Here is an 11735-nt window from a genome sequence, read left to right as displayed (position 1 = left end):
TTTACAAATAATATACTTTTGCTTCAAAATTTTGCAAGGTTTCCACCATTAAGACATTTTCCAAAATTTTCCATTGCACTTTAGGACTTCGGCCTATATGCAAGGATTGGAGCACCCTTAGGGAACTCAACTTTCCAGCAGGCCACATTTAGACAAGCCCTGTCCAGTTGCCAATCCTAGATGCTGCTACAACTCTGTTTTTCTGTTTTTTTCCCTCTCCCTAATGTCCAATAGGAAGGCATCAAATTCGACGTTTAATGGTGGTGTTCCATTAGATCGCCGAGAGTAATCCTTCCACAGTTGCCACTGTCCAGCCGTTCAAACTGTTTGCAAATCAGCATTACATCTTTCTCTGTGATCTTCCCCATTTCTTTCAGTTTGTATATCACATATTCTGATTTACTGCAAAACCATATATAAGATGCAAAATCAACATCACATGTCCTAATGCAAAAGCAGGCATAGCCACATTTTTCACGTACGCGTATGTGCAAACTTGCAGTAGGTACAGTTCAATAATCAAGTTGTACTAGCGAAAACATTAAGCTAGAAGCAATTACGATAGTTGATCAAACAAAGAACGAGCAGTTTAACCAACAAACTGCAGAAATAGGATAACGTTGTTGTGCCTTGGAACCTGGAGGGAGGGTGAAAAATGAGGTACAAACGAACCTCTACGGCATATAAGCTGCGACCCATATAGTGAAAAAAGAATAAGATCACCTAAAGATAATAGATCAGGTTCAGTCTAAAAACTCCTTGACTCATTCAGCTTCCCAAAAAGCCAGTTAAACCAGATATTGTTACATATTTAAAATTTGCTACTTCCCACCAGTACAAGTACCAAGTAACTCTGCGTACTAGGGCTTAGATAGATGGGAAAAAAATCACCTAGTGTCTTTTATCTCTGCTGGGACTTGAACCTTGTCTCCAAGGTTTGCACCCATCTAATTGACCACAATGTCACACCGTTAGTGTAATCCTTACAATTATATAGAGGTACACACTCGCTATGCTCTCAATATAGGGTTAGACAAGCAGAATTCAAGCTACCAGCTCCACAGAAAGACGCAATATCATGAACAAAATAAATTCGCACAAATGTTCATGGCAGTTACTGGAAAATAGGATTAAGATAATTTTACAATTCCAAGTTAAAATTGAAAAGTTGAACGCTCCAGTTAAATTCAAGAGACAAGAAAAGCAAAAACAAAGATTTCTTACAACTCACTTGAATCACTAAAGAATAGTCTGGGTTTGTATGTCACGAGAACTCTGTATTTACTTTCGGCATGAAAGGCCACTCCGAGAACAGGAGATGCAACTAAATAATTTTTTATATCATAAGGTATTTTTTTCATAAACAGTAACAAGTATTAAAGGGCCGTCTAACAAGTCCAGAGTATGTGTCATGCTATTTACGAAATATCCCCTACAACGACAATCTAACTTTTCTATACACCTGGATTTCACATACGGAATAGGGTATCTTTTCCCTTCAAAACATCTGTTGTTCCTCTCCATGCAGACTGTCCATATAACATATAAATGTTCCCCTTTTCCACAGATCTTAAAAACTTTAAACTAAATAAAGTTACTAGGATTCCATGGACAATGGGAGACCTACACATGAATCTGAAATGCGTCAGTGGATATCTGCCAAATTGATCGAGTAATGAGCATGAAGAATATTACAGACCTTTAGAATGTGGTTACCTATTTGCTCGAATAATAGGTAAAATGATTCATTAGCTATCTATTCAAGTATTACTTGACTAGAGATCAAGCTCAGTATACATCAAGTGGTTAGGTTACTGGAACTTTTTTACTTGGGACACAGGTCAGAAATCAATCTAGCATATCCTGGAACCTGGAATATGGATCCTGAAGTCCTAAATAGTCTCAAACTAAGAGTAGAAAAATAAAAGACACTCATCCAGTAAATAACTAGATCACATTTACTACAACCAAAACTAAACTTATAACTAACACTACTGGTGAAACCATTGCTAGGGCTGTTCTGTGAATAACTGATCCAGGTATTTGATTTGTTCATAACCTTGCAGGATCATAAACCCATGAAGATAAATAAGGATAAACATGCCAACCTTTATCCAAGATATGAGAGTTCGCGAGTATTCAAAAGGAATCAGACCTCAGACAAGAAGCACATTTAAGTTGTTAGCTTAGCGATGTTACATAAGTTTTACTGAACAATGCTCCAAGAATTTTAAGATATAACCTCAACAAGCAATTTCAGAATTAAGCATCTGTTATTCTTTAGCTAACACTTGTTTTCTCTCGAGTAAAGATAGTAGATTCTTGAGTTAATAGTCTTACTAACCGTATGCTGCATCAGTAAACCCCTTTTAGTGTGAAACATATTCTTGTTTTGAGAAAGTAGTGAATAACATATTCTTAAAAGTAATAAAAGCTACATTGTAATTGGTCCATATTGGGTTCATCATTATACCATGGAAATGTTACTGCAGAGCAGTATAGAGATCATTGTCATTATAGTTACAAAGAACTTTCAGTTGGAGCAGATAAGTCTTAGTTTTACTCCCTGAGGGAATAGCTAGCCTAATTTGCACAAAGGAAAGGCTGCCTAACCTTGGAAAAACTTAAAATGTGTGAGGAGGATATCATGATTGCTTGTAATCAGGGCAGACCTACTTTGATGGACAAGGGTATCGTTTATTTGTAAACTCATCTTCCTCTCCAAACACTCTTTCTTCACCAAAAAACACCCATCAACACTAGCTCAAGACAATTTAGTGGAGATTAAAGAAAAAACAAGCAAAAGAAAAAAAATACTAATAGTTCAACACATTCAGTGGAGATTGGAGAAAAAACAAGCAAAAAAAAAACTAAAAGAAAAATAGAAGATGTGTCTGATCTGAACTTGGCAGAAGCCAAGGATCCAAACTCAACCATCTTCTCTTTATTTCTTGAATTCTGTAGCACAGAGCACTGTGAACTTGGGCTTGGAGATGGAGGAGAGAATGGTTTCTGATGAAGAAGACAATGTAAAGGTGATGACGACTAAAAAGGAAAAAGTAAAGGAATGGAAATGAAAAAAAGGGTTAGACAGTCGAATCATTTGATCTAAATCTGAACCATCGAATCATTTGATTTAATCTAGACCATCAAATTTCTCTCAGATTCTATTAATTTTTTGCTCTTCATGCACAAGAACTTTTAGGGGAAACGCGCTAGGTGTATGTATTAAGCCAAAAAGGAAGGAATTTCAAGGGTTGAAGATGCAAACTACAAGGTAAGAAAAATTTGAAAGGTGCTATATTCAGATACATAGTGTTGGATTAATGATAGTATATCACATGTTGTGAGGCGTAACTCTATTAGATCTCGATTGTTTTGGTTGCCATGGATAAAAAGGGGTGCAATGACTACAGATGACTTGAATTGGAGCAGTTTGATGTTAAGACAACTTTCTTACATTGCGAACTTGAGAAACAAATTTATATGAAACAACCAGACGGATTAGAAGTTAAAGGAAAAGAAGACTGATTAATTGAAGAAGAAATATTTGTATGGATCAAAGCAGTCTCAGAGACAATGGTACGAAAGCATTAATTTCTTTATGTTGAGTATAGATTTTTTGTTGTTTAAAGAGAATGTAAGATAGTTGCACTTTTTCCGGAAGTTGAATGATGGTTCATTCATTTACTTGTTATATATTAATGACAAGCTCAATCCTCTCAAGGATATGCAGAAAACTTGCACTTCGAGGAGACAACCGAATAATGAGTATTTTGTGAGGAAATTCAGTATTGGGAAAACTTTGTGAAAACTTCTTTGTGAGTGAATTTTGAGAGGTGAATCTCTCTAGCTTTGGGTTCTAATTTTTTTATTTTAAATCAGTACTCTTTCTTAATATTCTAGATATAGACGATATGCTCCTCCTCAACAATTAGGTCTACTTGATGGATTCACTAAATCTGTTTTGACTTTCTATTGTCTTATTACTATCATTAAGGGTTTCATAACAATTACACCTTATACCTATTATTCCAAGGTATGTAGCTACAACTTATGGCAGGCACGTTCAGGTTAATTTAACAATTACTAATGACGTCTGTACAAGGGTTTGCAGGGAGCCACTTCGGCGATGAATAGTGTGGACAAGCCATTTCATAAGTTTATTAGGGCCTTCTATTGAATTTAAAACCTAAATCTCCCATGCTAAAATTCTGAAACCAACATTTTTTTGTTTTAAATTATGATGATGCCACCATTTGAAATTGTTGGTCGCCATTTATCTCTGTAAAAGTCCAAAGACTTAATTCATCAAATCATATTCCAAAAATATATCATGCGATAAAATGGATGTTACGCATCTGGGCCCTTAGGGACAAAATAACAGCATCCGTGTTCCTTGTGGAACCAGACAATGATCTAACAAGAGACAGGCTAGCAGCCACTCTATAGGTGTGTGCATAATTCTAACTCAAAACAACTTTTTAACAAGAGATATACTCAAAATGCTGGTAAGACTTTTGGACTAATTCTTTTTTCTCTGAATGTTATGCGTTATCCTCCAATCTCCTAAATTGGTGCCTCTTTTGAGCGGATTGTAGATCAACGTACTCTGGAATGATTTTTATTTCATCCTGAGAAAATTAAAATATCTAATCTAGCTATTGATGAATGAAGAATGTGTGCATTACTATGACTGGAGAAAAACATAAGAAACGTGGCATTACAAAAAATGAGAAGAGGCACTACTGTTCCAAACTCTTCTATTGATGTTTTCAAGTCAAACAGGGTGGTTAATCCCTTTCAGAAGAAACCTCAATGATTAGGAAATAGAAGAATTATTTTGGTTGCTGAGACTTCCTAGCAGTTCTCCCTCTGTTTTCTTCTGCTGACTCCATCATATGGAAACTCAACTATGAAGGACTACCCAGCTATGGCATGGTGGTTCATATGGAAGGAAAGAAGTAGAGTTTTTGAAGACCAAAAGAAAAATGTAGTTGATCTTAGACTGAAGTGTATATTTTTGCATAATTTTTGGAGCGACACGGCAATGTATTTAGAGCTGGAAGCCATGGTTGACTTGCTCAGTTCTTTACACACTGTAAAGTTCTCTTTTTAGATGTACTCATTCTCAGCATTCCTTTTTTTTATCAAGAAGATGCAGTGAGTACAAAGTAGCGTAATTCTCAGCATTCCCTTAATATGTGCTTACATCGATACTTTTTTTAATTGGTAATGTGTTTATTACAAAACCAATCAAAAAATGAGAGAAGGGAATGAAATTCGAACTTCCGAAGCAATAAAAGTATGCAACTCATACAAGTGCATGTCATAAACTGAAAGAATTTTTAAGGTTAAGAGTCATTAACCACCAGTAACTATCTACAAATTTTGGGGAGCTTACAGGATGTGTAGACCTTAGATTTTCTAAAAAGATATCTATGAATTTAGATGCCTTCCGACCTAACCAAAACTAAATCAATTCTAAAGGTTGAAAGGTTGAAAGGTTGAAAGTAAGTAACTGCAGACAGAAATCAAACCAAAACCACATTCTAGCATTTTTTTGCTCTATTAATGGAATGTAAAAGATAAAATTTCCCTAATTGTTAACTAAAATCTAGTATAATTACAAGTACAATGGCTGCAATCTATACCTATTATTGCACCTAAACTTAACAATGTACATGCTTTCAAGTTCTAGTAACTTCTTTATGATAAATTCATCAGGCTGGCATGTATCCGGGAAGCTGTAAAAATGAGGACAAATACTAACTGAATATCCAAACATTACAAAGATTTCAACTGTTGAAGCATTAATGCAGAGGAGGTTGACAGTAAGTAATGTTTTCCATTGATACAGTACAAACAAGTTGTGGAAGTGGAAGTGCGAAACTTAAATGACCAGGGTTAGCAACAACGAAGTTTTTTGTCCAGTGTGGTCACATTAAGTGCAAACAAACAAAATAAACAGAGAAGGTGCACCAAAGTGACCTTCATTATCTCTATGTGATATGTACTTATCTTTTCTCTTAATCAGGTTAAAGGCAGTTACATTTTGCCTAGGTAATTATGCATTTTCAAGCAAGGTTATTCCAAATGGACCAATGTGGATAAATTAAGCCAGACAGGATCTTGGCTGGCAAGTACTGGCAACTTCACAAATCAATAAAAAAACAACTGGCAATTTCACGGTTCAAGCAACCATTTGTAATGACTGTAGATCTAACACGGTCGTATACACGTGTTCACTAAGCTTCACTTCAATAATATCTTGCACTACAATGTGGATCAAGCACTATCAACGAGATAAGCTTGCCAGGGTTACCACAACTCAGATCAAAATCTAGTGTCGCTTTAACTATCAATTTTATTCAGTTATGCTTATTAAGAAACTTTTGAAAAAAGCACGCCGAGAACAAACACAGAGCAAATCATTAGAGGAAAGAAATCTGCAGTTAAAAATACCAGCTATGAGTCCTGTGCTTCGCTAACAAATAAATCCTTAGAGATAAAAGCTTAACATGATCATCCATTATTTCATTTGTTCCGTCTATTTTGATGCTGAAGCATTCTCTTTTACTTGGAAAGAAGTTAATATATACTCTACTGATTGATTCTACTGAACCACTACCCACTCTCAACATTGACTAGTTTCCTGTTTCAGCTGGTTTGAACAGCGAACCTCCCTACCATTTCTTTAATGTGAGAGAGATTGTACTACCCCCTGGATCCAGTACCCTAAGTGTGATGGTAGGCAAGAAAGCATATCAGCCAGAAAACCTGAAATGCATTCAAGTCTTAAAAAAAAAAAAAGGATCTTGCTGCATCCATGCATAGCTACTTCATTCACTCTTTCCATTACAAATTAAGGGGGAAAGGAGAACAATTCATACATGTTAATTCCAAGAGAACCAAAACCTGCCAGGAATCTGTGGTTTTCTGCCAAATCAATTGAATGAACGGACTCATCCGCAAGTTAATATTCTAGAAGAGTTATAGGATTGAGCTTGACTAACTTATTTGCTGAGAAGCTTAGGTTCCAACTGACGCAAACAACTAGAGTCTAAGGACAAATATATACGACACAAAATTCAAATGCAAAGCCCAAGCATATATCACATCCACAGATTCCTTGTGTGTGACTATGACAAGTATCAGCAAATAGAGTAAAAATTTTAAAAAGTACTTATAAGATAAATAGCATTAACTTCAAAAGGAATTGAAAACTTTTACCTCACGAATCCATTATTATCGATATCAGCAGCAAGAAACTGCGCAACAGTCATATCCTGATCAAGCACCCATTTTGCCATTTTCCGGTGACGTTTATCTATTCTGGCCTCAGCTAAGTAGAGAAAGGCTCGAGCAACTGCAAGTGTAGACACAAGCAACCAAATGGATGCAAAGATACGACCGGTCATTGATTGGAATGCCCTATCACCATAACCGACAGTGGTAACGGACATAACTGACAAATAAAATGCATCTATCCACCCAAGCTTCTCAACAAAATGCATAACAGCAACCCCAACCCCAATACAAAGAACCACAACACCCAATGCCAGTGCCACCTTCATTCTAATCCTCATCCTCCCCTTCTTCACATCAATTATATAAGACCTAGCATCATGTGATTTCCCACTTTTAATACTCCTTAACAAGTAGTTCTCTTGCAAATCAAGCACATAACTAACCATCCCACTAAGCAAAATATCGATAAAACCAAGCCCAACAAGCACAAACAAGATAGAGAACAACTTAGTAGGCGTACTATTAGGAGTTATATCACCATAACCAATAGTACACATAGTAACAATACAAAAATACAAAGCATCAACAATGGGGTGAGTCTCAGTAGCTTTAAAATGATCCTTAAAAAAGGAATATATCGCCACCCCAAGTGCCAAGTAAAGTATCAAAAGCGCAACCCCTTGTCCAACAATTGAAATTTTCCCAAATTGGGGTGGCTTTGAAACAGGTGAATGTTCAAAATCATTTATAACAGCCATTGCTGGTGCTGTTTTAGACCTATGAAGATTACTCTTCGTCCAAGAAGGGTAATTTGGGTCAATCAACCAAGAATTCTGATTATCAGCTGTTTCAAGATTTGTTGAAGATGAAGAAGCAGGATGGTCTGGAGATGTTAAGTTCAAGGTCAAAGCATCAATAGCAGTTGCAGAAGCTTCAGCGGGTCCAAATATAATCCGTTCTTTGAGTTCAGAAGGGGTAAGAGGGACAGAAACTGGAGGGATTGAAATTTCATTGTGTTCCGGTAAAGGGCAGAGGGAAATAGGAGATGGGTATGTGTAAGGTGATGCTTTGGGGCTGAGATAAGAAGGAAGGAGTGGCTCTTTCTCCATCTGGGTCTCGCCGGAAAACAGCTAATTGGCCGGTCGGAATACCAGAAACTGGGAGACAGTTCTTGAAATTATGGTTTTCACGTGACATAAATTTTCTGGGCTTATGGAATGGAACAGACGAAAGAAGAGAAACAGGAAAAGGACTTGTTTGGCTACAAAATAAAGAATAACATTAATTAATGGATAGATTAGTGTTAATTAATCATAGTACTATGTATTATCCTATATTGAAAGTTTGTAGTGCTAATCAATAGTGCTTGACTTGAATTTTATAAATAAATTATGGGATCGTTTCGTAGCTGGATAAGAAATTATTAATACATGTATTAAGTTTTGGATAACTTGTATGAAATGTTTAGTAGGTAGATAGAAAATATGTTATTGATATATAAAGTTGATACGACATTTGGTTGATAATTTATAAAATTTCTATAACTGATATATGTATAAATTAGGAATGAATTATGTATTGCAATAATTATTTGTAGAAATCACGATAGATAATTTGAGACAGGATAAGTATGAAATTGTTTGTTGTCTTAGAAGCTCAAGACAAAATTAATGATTTTTTTATATATTTTATCCTTAGTAGTGATTGTTCTAAAAGATTACAAACACCTCAATAAATATTTTTCTTTTTTTGGTTAACAATAGAGTAGAAGTTTAATGAAGAGAGACTATATCTTAACATGTAAAAATAAAGCTTCTAATTAATATTTTCTAAAGATATGTGTAGAAAAGAACATGTCTGATAATTTTATACGAAGGGGGTATATGAGAATGTGCACGAATATACTTTCTTTATCTGAAATTATCAATCGTGATTTCTAAAAATAGTTATTTCAAATTATTATTATTTTAAAAGTTCAAAATAAAAATAATTACTATTATTTTTCTATGTTATCCTTCATGGTAATTGTTTTTGAAAGATACAATATCTCAAATAGAGAGTGACACATAAATAAAGAGAGATTATACATATATATATAGGTATTCAAAACGAGACAATAGTTAAAACCTATTTGACTGTTAATGATAATGACTAAATGAGTCGGATTGACCTGGATTTTGAATTTCAATTGATTAAAAATAAATAAAAGGATAAGACTCTTCACCATTCAAATATTATTTATATTTAATCTCCATTTAAAATTTTGAACAAAATACTTTTAACTGTTAGATAACTAGCTTAAAATTGATTTGAGATCGTTAACACCTTCAATCATGATCAATTAGGTAGCATTCCATGTGATCTTACATTTTTGTGAGATGAATATCACGTAACATGTCACCTCACCATTTACCAACCATTCTCAATACCCTCTCATTTGTCAATCGTACATAGACAAACAAAAAAAAAAATTGAAATATGAGTGTATCAAAAGATAATATCATTCTAATTTTAACAAATATATACATAAAATACTTAATTTTATAGAAAGTTCATGAATTTACGTATATAACAATTAACTCTAACACATGCCTGTTGTAATGCTAAGCACATCCCTTTGAACTGTCAACTTCAAGGAATGTACTACTTATTTCATTTTTTGAAACCTTACTTCATTTTCCTCATAAATTGATGAAAATTGGCATAAAGATATGACTTTAATTTCATGCTTAAATCTTTGCGACGCTATGAAGTTATCTTATAAAGATCTAACTAATCTTAAAAGATCAATGTAACAACTTTTTAATATTTGCATAGGCGCTCTACTCTCGAATAGGGCTTTATTCAATGTGAATTTGAATTAATCAGGTTTCAATGTAAATATCGGACATTTGATGAATATATAATTATTTTTGGCAGCCAAACACGGCCTTGTGTAGTACTTTTGATTCAGTCATATGTTTTGTGGCCATACTTTTTTCTTTTTTCCCATTACAGATGATCCTTCCTCAAACTTTACAAGACACGTAATATATATATATATATATATATATATTATTTATGGTTAAAACACAATATTATATGGTCACCAAAGCCACTCTCTCTTCTTGGATTTTAGCTATTTGTATTAGTATTTGTATTATTCAATCTTATTTTTTTTTTAAAATATTTTGACTAAGATATCTGAATCAAAATAGGCTAAATAATAGTATAAAACTATATTAAATATTTTAACAATGTTTTCCACAGATAAATTTCACAAGTGAGGTCCAAGGAGGAGTGTAGTGTATGTCTGATATCCACATTGGATCTTTGATTCAAATTCGGTATCCGATATTAAAACTAGAGCTCGAATTCGAGCCGGAAAGTCCCACACTGGGGTAGCGCTAATAAAAGGGACTATGTTCCCAAGGGGACTCGAACCAGAGACCTCTTGATTAAGAATAAAGGGGTACTTACCATTCTACCAACAACTAGTATGAAAATTAAAGTATTTATGAAAAGAAGAGGAAGAAAACATGACAACTAGTATGAAAATTGAAACAGTACAGAGCATTTTTTAAAAATAACAGAGGTCTAAAACAATCTTTAGATATTTATGAGGTTGTAAATCATTTCATTAAGGGTATAATGAGAATTTTAAAATTATTTTTTTTCTAATTATAGTAAGGTAACATTCCTTTTGAGATGAACTAAAAAAAGTAAGAATGCCACATAAAATGAGACAAACGAAGTTTAAATTAAATGACAACTATTTTTAACTCATACAAAATTGAACGAATTCGATTGAGTGATTATATTTCATGAGCTAATTTTACATTGATGATTGAACCACATGATCAACTCTTCGTCAGTGTTTAGGTGAAAGATTTAAAATACTTGGTTGTCATTATTTAAATCATTAATTGAAATTAAGATATTGGCATAATTTAACTGTCGAAAGAATAAGTTAAGACTTAAAGGGTGCAAAAAATAGACTAGTTAGTTTAATAATAATGCAAGTTTTCTAATTAAAGTAACATATATTGTGATTGGCTTGTTTTAATAAATGTCAACTCTCTGACAATATCAAAACACATACGTCAAATATATTTTATGTTGAATAAAACAAAACTTACTATAAATCAATAATATGTGTTATGTATGTCCTAATATTTGGTGATGCGTATGAATATTTTATACTCCATTCACTTCAATTATGTGAATGTGTTATCAAGAGTCAACTAATTTTTCTTTTAATTATAAACTTTTCAAATTTTTAATTATGTTGATTTACAAATTTTAAATATATAAATATTATTTAAAATTTAAAGAATATATTTCTAAATTAACATTAAAAATTAAATATTTTGATTCTCACACTATGAACCATGAATTAGGACAGATAGAACACTAATTAGGGCCCCTACAAAACGTGTTTGGAATAATGAACTTTGTTTCTTGAATGTTTTCAAACATATGAATAATGATAAATATTTTAATTA

The 11735-nt window shown here is 33.5% G+C and overlaps 1 protein-coding gene across 1 annotated transcript; it reads right to left on the bottom strand.

The window, feature by feature from the left end:
• Positions 1-243: 243 nt before the first annotated feature.
• Positions 244-8452, bottom strand: LOC125836561 (two-pore potassium channel 3-like). Its single transcript, XM_049515744.1, has 2 exons — positions 7234-8452; positions 244-402 (listed from the first exon to the last, which is right to left on the bottom strand). The coding sequence occupies exons 1-2, from the start codon at positions 8358-8360 to the stop codon at positions 255-257; spliced, it is 1275 nt and encodes a 424-aa protein (XP_049371701.1). The 5' UTR covers positions 8361-8452; the 3' UTR covers positions 244-254.
• Between the last annotated feature and the right edge of the window lie 3283 nt (positions 8453-11735).

The sequence above is a fragment of the Solanum verrucosum genome, unplaced genomic scaffold, assembly GCF_900185275.1.
Source record: "Solanum verrucosum unplaced genomic scaffold, falcon-dt-bn FXZP01000278.1, whole genome shotgun sequence".
NCBI lineage: Eukaryota > Viridiplantae > Streptophyta > Magnoliopsida > Solanales > Solanaceae > Solanum > Solanum verrucosum.
Note: the sequence above shows the minus strand (reverse complement) of the source record. Positions and strands in the feature narration are given on the sequence as shown.